The sequence below is a fragment of the Drosophila obscura genome, unplaced genomic scaffold, assembly GCF_018151105.1.
Source record: "Drosophila obscura isolate BZ-5 IFL unplaced genomic scaffold, ASM1815110v1 contig_179, whole genome shotgun sequence".
Lineage (NCBI taxonomy): Eukaryota > Metazoa > Arthropoda > Insecta > Diptera > Drosophilidae > Drosophila > Drosophila obscura.
In genome coordinates, this window is record NW_024542766.1 from 6726390 (window position 1) to 6740741 (window position 14352).

Sequence of the window (14352 nt, forward strand, 5' to 3'; positions counted from 1 at the left end):
AAGCGAAGAAATAATGATGAATGGAAATTCAGAAAAATCTTATTTAAGCTACTCACGTCATGGCCCTCTTCTTGACCCTGTCCAAGGCCTTCTTTTCCTTATCGGCATCCTTTTCATCGCCATCGTAGTACACAGGTTTGATGCGTGGCGGCACATAGACTCCTGATTTTCCAGCGGTTGCTGCCTTTCTTGGCTTTTTCGCTGATCCTGCTCCTGCTTCGCCCTCGTCATCCTCCTCTTCATCGCTGTCGCTGCCTGCCTCCGCATCATCGTCGTCCTCATCCTCATCATCATTGTCTGCACCAGCGGCGCTGCTGATCATCTCATCCGGATTCGGTTTGTACAGTATGGGATCTGTACTGCTCGACACGCCCGTGGTGGCTGTCTTCACCAGCTTGTCGATCTGGTAGCGCAACTTGTGATCTATGGGTCGGATCTTCTCCAGCACAGTGCGTATCTCAATGAGTCGCTCGATGGAGGGATCACCCTCGATGGTCTCGCCGGAGCACTTGCGCAGCACCACATATGTCAGATTGATCAAGTAGTCCAGCAGCATGTGATATTTGACCTCCAGGAAACTCAATCCGTACTCTGTGGTCAGCTCTCCCCGTTTCACTCGCTGCAGCATGCCCTCCACCAGATCTGTCACCTGTTTCACATTGCTGTTCATCTCTCCCAGCAGCTGAATGGCCTGCGGTATGTCCTGTTGGCCCTGCACCTCACAATCGTAATCCAATGCCTGAATAAGTTGTAAAAAAAAACATTGTATTTATTTAAAAAAAAAAAAAAATAGACCTCTTAGTGGTCTAATCTTTATGATAAGTAATTATAGCGATTGAACTTAAAAGAAAAGACGTCAACACAGACTAAAACTACAGACTACAATTTACAAATTTAATTTTTAAATTTAAAAAAAATAAATTTATTTTTTGATGTCAATTCTTTTGGGGAATTTATGGACATTTTATGGAAAAAAGAGCAAACGAAATGAGGTAGATTTTCCCACCTCAGTCTCAGTCTCTATATATTTTTTAACCAGAATTGTTTCCAATGATAAATATTTCTGTGATCTCTGATGTAAGAATACTCATAAGATAATGTCCCTCTGGTACCCTATAAAGGTTATAATCCAGAGGTTACATAGCTTTATGCATAGTACTCTTAGGAGTTCCAGGGCATATTTTATTTGTGCTTATGCATGGCTTAAAAGTGGAATCTCTGGTTTATTTTCTATATTATTTGTTTCCTGTTATTTCCGTGTTTTGCTGGATCGCTAGCACCCTAAGGAGCTTCTCTCTGGTTGTACCTCCATCTGACAGCACTCCTTTCGGCTGTAACTCCGTCCTCTGTCGCGCTCTTTAGGGATCTGCTTTCACATTATGCACACACACAATATATTTCATTTCATCGTGCAAATATTCCACTGCCACAACACTTCCCCCCACCACCCCATACCCCGCTCATGTTATGTGTCGTTTGTGCAACTCATTTGCATATTTTATTGGTTGCCATTTAATTATTCGCAATTTTACAACATTTTTGGCCACAGACACACAGCCTCCACCACTTCACTCCTCACTCCACTGGAGTTCCACAACCCCACTCCCCACTGGGGCTGCTGTTGTTGGCTGCTCTTTGACCGATGCGGCGGCTTATGGTGCATTTATTTTCAATTAATATTAATAAAGCAGTTCGCATATGGAACTACGTATATAGGAATGGGATATGAGTGGCTGTGCGGTGCGGTGCGGAGCGGTGCAATTAGGTTTTTCGTATATTTTAGAGATTAATTGCAAAATTGCATGGATCGGTATTTTTTTTTTCTGTTTTTTTTTTTTTTATTTCACAATTCGTTTGTTTTGGTGTCATTTGTGGTCTGTGAATTTCTCGTCGTCTGCAATTTACAAAGCAATTTACCAAATAATTATTTAGATAACAAAAATTGCTCATCCAGTGGCAGGATGCAGGATGCGCAGGGATATTGTACAACCCGCAGATTTTATGGCACTTTCTGTCGCTGCAAAATTTGCATATTATTATTGGCAAATTATTTTAATTGCATTTTGTGGCCAGGCTTTATACTAAAACAAAGTGGAATTCCACTCGAAATGTGGCTGCAAATGCGGGTGGGTGGAGAAACCAGTCACCAATATGTTAAACAATGCACAAATATTCATATTGCATTGCGGCAATATTTGCGGGTACAGTTGTTTCAAAAGGTGCGCTAGTGGCGCGGAAAACACACTGTCCATTCTGAGAGTGAGGTGTGACAATAGGGGTAGTTGAATTGCTTATAGGTAAAGTTGTTTGAAACGTTTTTAATGGGTAGTGAAAAGGTTCCCTTTAGGATTATGTTTAAAAGATTATTTCCTGGTCTTTTGGGACAGGTTTTTTCCATAGGTTTTGGGTTAAGAGTTTGCTTGAATGCTTATTATTAATGCTTTGCTTCAAAACGTTTTAGGTGCAGAGATAAGGAATAAGCGAGTAATATAATAACGAGTAACAATTAAGGTACAGTTTCATTCCGGGATAGTCGATTGTTGGTACAGTTTTTGCATTGATGTTGATATGAGAGTGAAATAAATCAATGAAGGTACAAAATTGCAACTATAGAACAACTGTAAATATCTAAATCACGAACTATATTTCCCACTACCATAAAATAACTTAAAGACAAGTTTAATACAAGACAAATTATTATAATACAAATTCTCTCACTCAAATATACATTTAAGATAATTTTTGGTGTAAATAGAAAGATAAGTTCTATAATTTCTTTAAAAATAAAAGAACTATCCATAATTTTAAAACTGTTTAATTTATGTTATGTGATATTAAAGAATTTGAAGAATTTCTCATAGTCTTTCTCTCTTCGAATCCGCATTCCACATACGAATACGAAACCTCCTCCCTCCCAAAGAAAAAACCATCATCGCATAAACCACACAAAAATTCGATTCTCTGTTTGCAAAATGGCTGAAAAAAAAAAAACAAAAACATTTTCAAAAGCGTTATTAGCCGAGGCTGCAATATGAACGCAATTACTGCCTCCACTGACGCACACCAAACGCAATGCAATGCAACGCAACGCATCACTTGATTTTCCATAGGAAAAACTAACCAGCATCGGGCGAAAATAGTCACCTCCTCTTGTGCCAGTGCCACAAACAAAGCGTTAAATAAAACGCGGGGCATATTTTAGCCGAAAAGCAACAGCCAATTGCAGAAATGCAGCTGGACAGCACAGCACAGCACCGACTAAAACCCCACAAATAACCCCAAAATGAGATGGGCATAACGAGGCTGCCATTATAAACTGACGCCCCATAACACAGTGCTATAACAACTCTAAACACTGCCCAGAGACAACTTTTCTGTATATAGGCCCTGGCCCAAAAGCAATTACAACAAAATGGCAAACTATGGTACCAACCTACCAACCTCCCACCCACCACTATAATCCACCCTATTCGCACTTCACAGCCTCCGCCTCTTATCTAGCATTATCTCTACCGGCTCTTTTTGGTCCCTACATCGTGTGTGTGTGTGTGTGTGTGCCAAAATGATTTAAAATTCGACGAGCATTTTGTGTAATTTTCGAAATGCAGCCAAAACAACAATGAAACGAAGAAGGAGACTCCAAACTTAGAGCGTCGAAGAGGTAGATTCTCTCTAGTTTGCTCTGACTTTCGATCTTCATTAAATTTGTCTGATAAAACATATTTGCCTTTGGATAAAAGTATCTCTGGCTAACTTTGTCCTACAATCAATATTTTCTATATATTATTTGGATGATTTAGTAAGCAGATTATAATGGATATAGCTTATAAATACGCTTGCCAGAAAAGGTACAATTTTAGCCATAGAATTTGGTAATTAAAAATCACATTTTTGTAGAAATACATATCTACCACATCACCTGTTGATCATCAAATTACGAATAATATCCTCTACTGAATCCAAATTCTCTCTTTTTCTTTATAGCAAACATTTTTTCAACCGACTACATATATCGATTTTTAATAATTTTAATAAGAATTATACGCAGAATATACATACATATGGCATCCTTAATTCATCCCAGATGTCTGCATTTACAAAGATCTCTTCTAGCATACAACACCCTCTCTTTGTAGGGTATTCTCTCGCTGTTGCAACACAATTTTGTTGTTGTTGTTGTTGCTGCTGCAATGTTGTCGCTGTTTTGCATTAACCGTTATTTAGCAATGGATTTTATGTGCAACATGCAACATACAACAACAACAATGCAACGGAACGGAATGGAACGTAACAATTGAATACATTCATGGGTGGTGTGGAAATGAATCGATGGACGCATGGATGGGAGCGGGGGGGCTACGAATGTAGCGGTAAATGGTGGCTTCGGCTGCTGATGCGGCATGTGGGTGGCCCCTGGGGGTATGTACATACTACATACATATGTACTCTCGTACCATATGCTGAATGGCTGGGCATATTCTCCGCACTCTTTGCACTCGCATGGCCGAACCAAATGTTTTTTGTTGCACTTTTTGGCCCGGCCCATGTGCATCATGAATAAAATATAAAATGCAATTTCTGCAGCAGCACCAGCCAAAAAAAAAAAAGGATATACCCCACACCAAGCACCGCCAATCGCTGAATTTAATGACAACATTTTTGATGCCGTCTGATGCTGTTCCCCCCCAACCAACCACCCACACAGTTCCCTTCTACCCATAGAGCCCTCTACCCCTCAGAGTTCTCACCCCCTCGCCGTCTGCTGCTGTGGTTTTCAGCTGTGTCTCGTCTGAAATTATCATTGGGCAGCATTTTTGGTTTCCAATTTATATTTATATTATTTTATGCATTAATGTCATAAATAAATGGGTGTGTTTGAGTGCTGTGGAGGGCGCCGTGTGCATGTGTGTGTGGCTGGGTAGGGAATAATGGTTGTGAATTTGTGTGCGTGTTTTTGCAGGGGGTTTATGTGCGTGCCTCTGATAATTGCGCAAATCCATTGCATATTTATGGGCTGATTTTAAATTGGCATTTTCACATTTCACATTGCGTATATAATATTTGACGGGCGACGCCGCTATACATAGAGTTCGTTTGAAGGTCTGGTTATATAAGAGGGGACTATAATTAGTAGAGGTAGGAAGGAAGATGAGGAAGGAGTATAAGTAGTGTAGAAAGAACTAAAAGCAAAGCAGGAAGGGGCTAGAATACGTATAGAAGGTGCAGGGAATAAGGAGAGCGGGAAATACTAGAAGAATGAATATAAATAGTCCAGTGATAATATTATGTTTATAGGGAGGGTATCATTTCCATATGAGTGTTCTTTGACTTCTGGGAAAAAGCAGCTACAAAGATTAATGCGGAAGAATTCTACAGGACTGTGATGATGTGATTTTAATCATTTATTGGATATAAATATTAACGAAATCCAATGAATAATTCCTATTATGATTATAACAAATCATTAACATTTCATTTCATTTAAAACTCCCACAATAATAAAGAAAGTTTATTACTGCCGTAAGAGATCATTTAATTCAGTTTTTGCCGAAAATAAACAATTCTTTGAGTCCTAAAATTAAATTCTCGGGCAAAGAAAACATTTAGCAACACAAAATCCACTCTCAAAACACTCTTTCTTCGTTGAACATACAAATTTGTATTTGTACAGCAAACCTGAATCCAAATAGAAGGACCATTTGGGTGGAAAATACATAAAAATGTTAGACTTTTCGCAGAAATAGTTGATCAACTTTCAATTAATTAATTTTAAATTGCAGAAGCTAGTTTTAAGAAACAGTCTAGAATTATTAATTTCATATTGTTTAAAATTGTAAGTCTAGAAGCTCCAAATTTCTTTCTAGCCAGCTAATCCAACTCACTCTTTATAAATCAGATGTACTTAAACTAATTACCATCTGACTACAAAACCCAACAATATTCCCTGAACAGACACACACAAATACACCCCCTCACCTGAGAGACAGATACGAGATACCAAATCACTGGGAAACACTTTGAACCATTTTGATGCGCCACCCAACTCCCACTCCCTCCACACACAGAGAGCGAGAGACAACGCAGACCGTACGAATCACTTGTTTCAATTATAAAACTACAAATTGAGGGCTGCACCACCCACAACGGCTCCGCCCACTGCAACCATCCTACAGCCACTCCCCCCCAGCCACTATGTGTCTGTGGACGCGTACGCGGACGACGCCCATTAGAAATCGATTGACATAACTCAAAAATTGTGCAAATTAACGTTAAACCAGCGAACCAGCGACAATATGGGGTGGATATGTGGGGGGCCTGACATGGGGGTGTGCCCACTGTAAATAACGAGGCAGGGGGCGGCAAGTGAGTTCGAAATATGACCAGGCCGTGAAGGAGTTTTTCGAGGGCCAACGACAATGTTTGGCGGCTGCCTGATGAAATACGCGACCGGGCTGGCGCACACACCAGAAACCGCAGTGAACATACCTCCCCCCTCACCGCTCTCTCCAGAATTCACTCCCCCTTCGCGCTAGTTGTACGAAAATTCCACTCATTCCACAACAGAAAAAAACAGGACCGGGGACATCAAAATTTATGCAACGTTTCGTGGTACGTGTCTCTGTCTTTGTTGCAGTTGTTGTTGCTGTTGCTGCTGCTGCCGCTGCCGCATGCTGTCTTTGCATTGCCAATAACCGAAATATTGATTAGAGTTTATGGCCGGATAGAGCGTGAAGCTTTAGACGCTGGCATCCAGTGGGTATTTTTGGGTATTTCTAGCCCTTCCAGGCACTCGCTAATAAAATGAAACCACAGCAAAAACGAGCATCAGCAAACGTGCGGGTGTTCTGGGCAACGATTTCAAAGGAAGTTTTCAATAGAAAATAGTTTTAATGGGAAAAAGGGGTATTTATAGGGAAATTTAAGAGTAAAAACGAGCAAAACATTGAATGAATTTCTTGGTACAGACATCGTTAAAATAATACAAAAGGGAATTTGAATAATTAACACCTCATGCTACCTTTAAGAGGTGGTGAAAATAATTGGGAAATCAAGTTGAAAATAAATGGTGTCGCTTTCTGGACGAAATCAGTGCATTTATTTATTTGATTACAATTTTGCTGCATTTATTTGAACATGCTTTTAAAAGAGTATTACACTAGTTTTGCTACTTCAAATGGACTTTCATTCGTTGGTGGAACTTGAATAAGGCCGCTTAAAACATCTTCAAACCCTAAACCATTTCAAAGCGAATTGGCATACCAGAACAACACCTGATTGCGATGGTACAACATACCACCAAAAATGTAGCACGCTGACAAAAATGGTTGACATTTGACGCTGTTTATGTCATTTTATTTGTTGTTGTTAGCAGCGATTTTGTTGGATCCGCGGGTTAGGAATGGGCACACGAGTGAGGATTGGATTGGTTTTTGTGTGTTAGCAATAGGAATGAGTGGGAATGGGTTCGTTCTGGCGGTTTCAACACAAATGGAAATGAAACTTTTGCGGTTCGCGCAATGCAAATGCGACAGACACTTTTATCCATTTTTCCCAACCCTACCCCCATAAATGTATGTGCATTGCCATGCAGCAGCAGCAGCAGCAGCAGATAGGTGTAGTACATAATGTACCTTATATGCTTACGTATGTACACTGTACACTCCCCCATAAATAATTGCATATTTTATACTGCAGTGAGCACCGTACAAACATCAACATTTGCCGCCTCAATTGGCATTTTGGCGATTTTCAATTTCATTGCTTTATTTATTTTTCCCCCATTTCCGCATTTCTGCATTTCGCCATTTTCCCGCAGTAGTGGAAATTCCAAAGAGAACGATTCAGCAAAGCAATTATTTATTTAAATAATTGGCTAACCAAAAAATAAAAAATAAATTAAATATAAAATGCCAAAAATTTGCCAGAGCTACGGTTGGTAATCGATTGGGCGGAAGGGGTGGAGCTCCTGGAGGAGGAGGCAGACTAATTGGATTGGTGGCAACAATGTTGCCGCGGCTCTTGCATGGGGGATTCATAGTCAAATTAATGGAAAGTTAGGGAGGAATATTTATTCATTGTTTGAGGGTAAGAGAGAAGAACAGTTATATAAAATTATAACTATAAAAGTATGTATAAACAATTAACGAAAAAGAAATGAAGGAAATCTTTATTAAACCTATGTAAATTAAAGGAAATCCTAAAATATACTACGGAAACATCAGTGACAGATGTTGATTATTTTATCCCAAGAAAGACAATCCTAATAAATCCTCGTTTAAGCCCCATACTTCTTGCATCATCGAAAAATATTATCTTGGTATATTTTAAAAGAATTTACTTATATTTTAAGACCATAAAAACTTGCTTTCTAAACCAAACTCTGTTTAAGAGAACAGCTTTTAAAGAACTACTGAAGATCCCCTTCAAACACTATCTATCTCTTATTCATGCTTTTTGCTTTTATTTGCTGCATTCAGCGGATTTGCCTCCAATTAAATGAGAGCCCCGTTCATTATACCCTGCGCTTTGCGCCATCCCATCCATGTTGTATGCCACAAAAAGATGCAAACAACAAAATAACAAGCAGACGACATGATGAACAGGGCAAACACAGAAGCAGAAGTACAATTTTTAGCAGTAGTATCTTCTACGCGTAGAAAAAATCAGTACAAAGCGAAATTGTCGTAGAATACAGGAATGATAGCCAGAATCCACCGCTAGAACACAGGAATGATAGCCAGGAACGCAGGACTCCGGACACAGAGACAGAAACAGAAACAAGTCAAACAGAGGTATTTTTTTTTCGTAAAGTACTTATAAAGAAGAGAAAGCGAGTGAGAGGTGCAGGGGGGAGGGCCAGCAGAAGCATTCACACGTTGCTTATACGACGCGTGGTCAGCGTTGGATATTTATTCGTACTCTTTTTTTTGCCGCCCCATAAACAGGCAACAAAGTGTCACAGTCCCACACTCCCACACTCTTTAGAAGTACACCTACCCACACTCTGTCTCTCACTCTCTCCTCTGTCTCTCTTGGACGTACACGCACCCATTTTCGTAGGCGTCAATGGACAAATGTCGCTGTTTGGAAAAGCAATTTCCATTGCAAAACCCCCAGACCAGGCGGCACCCAGCTTCGTTGAGTATACAAATGAAAAGAGCAAACGAAGGGCACAGCCCCAAAAAAAAACTGAAGCATTTTTTGTGCCGCTTTCTGTTTGGTGATAATTTCATAAATAAATCTAATAAAAAACGGACATGAGTATATTTTTGGGGGAGTGTATTTTAAAACAGAGAAGTAAACATATATTTTGGGAGAAAAGTAAATTGAAATTGTTTTAATTGGATTTTTTGCTATTTTTTCTTAATTAATTGCATTTATTTTAATTTAAAAATATCAATATTTATCAATAAAATTTATTTTTTTACATAAACTAAATACCTTAAAGACGAAGATTTAAGTTTACGAATTTCTTCGAATTTCGTATGCTTACTACGGAAAGCATCAAGGTTGCTGAGAATTAAATATTCTGAAATACTCTGCTGCTCTTGGAAGGTTTAATCCTAATTTGTTTTTCTTTTCTTTCATACTAAGAAACGAATAAGGATCATAATTCGTAACTAAGGTGCCTAAAATTTCTCGGATTCTGCCGTCTTTAGTTATAATTTAAACACTGGTAAATGACACTTCTTACTGGTTGAAAAATTCCCTCGCCAAGGGAAACAAAAACAACAAAAACAGTAGGGATTTTATGGATTTACAAAAAATGTATGTCTGTATCTAATACCTAAAGCCTTCATTCTAGTTCTGCATTTTTTTGTCTCCACCCTTTATGGCTTTCACATAGAAACATTTTTTTCCCCCGTAGTGTCGCAGGACATTCGACATTTGCATCATTCCATAGGCAGGATTTTCCATCTGTAGTCGAATATTCTATTCCGCTGTTATATCAACCAATCTATCTAACCCCTCCACATAGCTCCCTCTCCCCCTCCATTACTCGCACATATTCCATATTCCATCTCACACTCGGACGGGCCGGCTGCTGCTGCTGTCCGTTATTATTTAAAAAATGCAAATATCCAATGCACACAAACAAACAAACAAACAGACGCCGAATCATATATAGAAAATCCCCCCATATTCTCCCCTACCCCCACAGATACGTGGCCCAGGCCCAACCCCTTCGGACACGAACCAAAAAAACAAAACAAAACAAAAAAAAGAGGTAGAAACGACATTGCTATGAAATATTGCCAATCAGAAATGAAACCGAAAATAAATCGATTGTTTCAACAAAAACGCACACAGCAATGAAAACAACAGCCAGATCAGCAACAACAAGAGGGAATTATAGTTTTGGTAGTCGAATTTTAAGATACCCTCTAAGAATAATGGTTTATAGGGGATATATTTATTCAACCAATTAAGAAAAACTTTTGTTTGGCTTTCTTTACCTTCAGCCTTTGGAGAAGTTGTAATGTTATGATGATATGACATGTAATTAAATAAAACAAGATATCTAAGATATTTTTGTATGACAAAAATGTGAAATATTTATACGATCTATAGATCTCAGCTTGTTAAGCGCTCTTTGAAAAGTTCAAACAACAAAAATAAAAGTTTTTGTGCACAGATTCAATCCAAAAAAAATATCTTCAAGTTTTTCTAGTATTTTTGTGTAGTGTTGCTGGCTCTCCAGATCAGAGACACCTTTTGCCTCAAACAATTTTTAAATTTCTATTTGACAAGTCTCTCTTCCAAATCATAATATCTCCTGTGTAATCAAAGGGTAGCAAACATACAGAAGAAACAACAACAACAACAGAAGTCTCGTCTCGTCTCCTGGCAAATGACAGAGCCAGCAACATGCTGGCTGTCTCTTTCCCTACTCTGCCACTTATACACGTATCCCCCAATCCATCCAGGGTTTCGCCCAAAATTCTGCGTTTCGCGAGAATCAAAAAAAAAAAAGTGTAGGGCGGAGAGCGCGAGGGAAAAGTGGGAGGTTAAGGGAGGGAAAAGTGGGGTAGGTTGAGGCAGTGAAAAGTGGGGGTTTTGGGTATTTTTGGTGCAGAGAAAAGTGGGAGGGCTTGGTGCAGGGTTTTTGGGTGTAGCGAGTGGGTCGGTCGGCTGAGTGATTGCTGCGTCTGTATGTGTGTGTGTGTGTGGGTGCAAATTGAAACAGAGTTGAGTTTCGCGACCCCCCCACATGAAAAAGGGGTGCAGCCACTCCCTGCCACAACACTCTGCAGCATCAGCATCAGCAGCAGCAGCACTCTCTGCTCACTGCCATACTCCCATCCACATCCACATCCTGCAGTTATCCACCGGCCATGTGTCGTTTGTTCGTTGGTCGTTTGGCCTGCCGCTCCCTGGGCCTGGTTTCGTGTCGTGTCGCTTTGCCGCTTCTGGCCAAAAGCCTCGCGGGCACAACAAGCGCGTCGAGTGATTGGGTGGCAAGTGGAGGATGGCGATGGGGGGGTACGCTGCTGCACGTTGCATTTCCATGTGTGAGGCATAATTGGACAGCATGGAACGTGGTCCGGCTGCTACACACACACACACAGGAGACACAGGAGGGCAAAAGGTAGAGAAAGGAGAACGCATTCAATGGCAACGCTACAATTCTCCATTTCTCTTTCTCTATCCCTCTTGCTCTCTCTCTCACTGTGTGTTGTGTGTCTGTCTCTTTCTTGTATGATTTTCCATCTCTTTTTTCTGGCAGAGAGGCCTTTGCAAATTGATGATGATGCTGACCCGTTCTCTGCCTCATCCTCTCTCTGTTATTCACTGCCTATATCCTCTGTCCACGCGCTGGGGCTAGTTATTGTTGCATAGGGACCCAGGACCCAGCACCACGTCCATGGGTCCTGGTCCTGTCTTGCCGCTTGGGCTATGGGGCTTTAAAAGGCAGCGTCCCATGGAATTGGGACAATATGTGATTGAGAATTCCCATACAAATGCCTCATACGAAACGAAAATTGAGACTCTTCTTCTGGCACTAATTAATCACTAAATCAAGTTTAGTTCAGCTTCACAGGCTACACAGAGCAAAGAGAGTGAGGAGAGGCCTTAATCTGGTTAAAAGTAGTTTTTCTTTTTTCAAATGGTTGTTGCCCTTTTCTTTGGAAACTCATTTCGTTAAATGAAACCAAAACTGAACAAAAGTGGCTTTAAAAAAATAAGCCGTCTGGTTTTAGGGTGCTTCAAAATATTTTGAGGGTACGGAAATACTTAATAAATAAAAGAACAAATTTTAGATAATAAATAAATAATAATATAATTTATCAAATAATACAAAAATTTATTAAATAATAATATATTTTAGAAAAATATAAAATTGTAACAAAAAAAAATGTACAAAAAATTATAATTTATAGCAACAACTAAATATTAGCACAAATATTAATTAATACCATATCACTAAATAAAAATAAAAATGAAGTTGGAAGTGTCATGGAGCATGAACTATTATGCAGCCTCCAAAACAATAAGCTATGAAGACGTTTATTTTTATTTATTTAAATTAATTAACAATTATCTGCTAACTATTATGGGAAGTAAAATTTGAATAAACGATCGCCATCATCGTCGAATTGGTAGATACAGTACAGTCACAACTCGTGTACCAAAACGTTCTTTGTAGATACTACAGTATTTTTAATTAATAATAGTTAAACTGCATTAGCATCACACTATTAAACATTTCAATAAAAAATGTAAAAATTGAATGGCTTTCCCCTTTCCTAAAATCTAAGCAAATTCCTACTGAAAATACTTCACATAAATGTGAATGTATTCCAATATTAGCTATTATCGTTAATCTGTTTGTGTTTTTATTGCAGTTTCTGTAAGGCATATTTCCCCAATAAAATACCTATTCTAACCGTATTTCTCTCTCAAACCAATACACAATTTCCAATTACGCGACAGTTTGTCCACCTCCCCCCAGACATATTCCACTTTTGCAACAATACTCCACCGTCCGCACCACCTATCATGCATAGAGGACTGTCTAACTCTTTCCCCCGCGATATCCTGCTGGTTCCCAACTCCTTTCCCGCGATATCCAAACCAGCCGGTTCCCAACTCCAGATGGGGGGGTGGAGTCATGTATTTCTGATGTTGTTTTTCGAAGGGGAGGCTCAATAGCAAATTGTATTTAAAATTTATATAAAATTCGCGGATGGCATTTGTTGTGACAATGTCTGTGTGTGTGTGTGTGTGTGTGTGGCTGGTACCCTCTTTCACTCCCTCTTAACCCACTCTCACTCACTCACTCACTCCTTTAGCCCTGTGTCGCCGCCACACGGTTATTTTTGTTTCTGTACTACAATCAACGTTAAAAATTCGCGCGATTTATGCATGCATGGAGAAACAGAAGAGAACAGGAGGAGTTCTCTCTCTCTCTCTCTCTGTGTTTGTTTCCTTTATCTATGTGTGTGTGTGTGTGTACATTGTATAAATGGCAAAAAGCCTCGTGTGCTGTTCCCTTTACTCATCCCAAATTTTCCATTTTTCTCGCGCTGTTATTTCCACTCGCAAAAATCACCAAAAACTCGGCGCTTGTTTATTTTATTGGCACGTAAATTTATGTGGAGTTTCACTGTACACCTCGTACTCCCCTTTTGTTGTTGCATTGTTATAGCAAAAGAGAGAGAGAGAGAGAGGAGATAGGTAGATAGAGAGAGCAAAGGTTTTATATATGTATTTCGTATGGTATGTACACAATTGTGTTTTTTGGTGTATTTTATAAATAATTTTTGTTCGACGTTTGCAAAAATATGGACACACCCAATGGAAAAATCAACGCGAATATGTATACATATATTCTCCCGCTGTATACATATATGGTGGGGGTTTTGTGGGGTTTTGTGGAGTTGGGGCTCTCTACAGAGAGATAGAAAAGTCAGGTAGACGCGCGGCACTTCATTTGCGCTAAAAAATATATATATAGATATATACCATATACAGGCAGCAATACGATTGCACAAAATATAGATAGTTTTTTTTTCTGGCAAAGCTTTTAGTTATTTTTACAATCAACCCTGTTGTTGGTTTGAGTTTCGTATGCAATTGGAATATTAATTAAGGCAAATAAAGTTGGGATAGTACAGCAAAAATTGATTAAAAATTGTATGTATATTTTACTTGAATTGGTACTAACGGTACTAGATATATATTAGCTAAAAGTCGATAAAATTTATCATACACTTTTCAGTACGTAGTCCTGAAAAAATAACAAGGAAACTAAAGACAATAGAAGCAGGAGTACAACAATGGTATAAGCAAGAATAATTTGAATTTCTATGTGTAAGCTGGCAGCACTGCTAGTTGGTTCAACAGTGC

General features: G+C 39.2%; 1 protein-coding gene across 1 annotated transcript in view; it reads right to left on the reverse strand.

Annotated features, from left to right (window-relative positions):
• LOC111076301 (neuroguidin) overlaps positions 1-14352 on the reverse strand; it is a 58116-nt gene that overhangs the window by 467 nt on the left and 43297 nt on the right. Inside the window, exon 2 of the mRNA XM_041592492.1 lies at positions 57-739. Within this exon, the coding sequence (XP_041448426.1) occupies positions 57-739 (683 nt within the window). The remainder of the gene's footprint in view (positions 1-56; positions 740-14352) is intronic.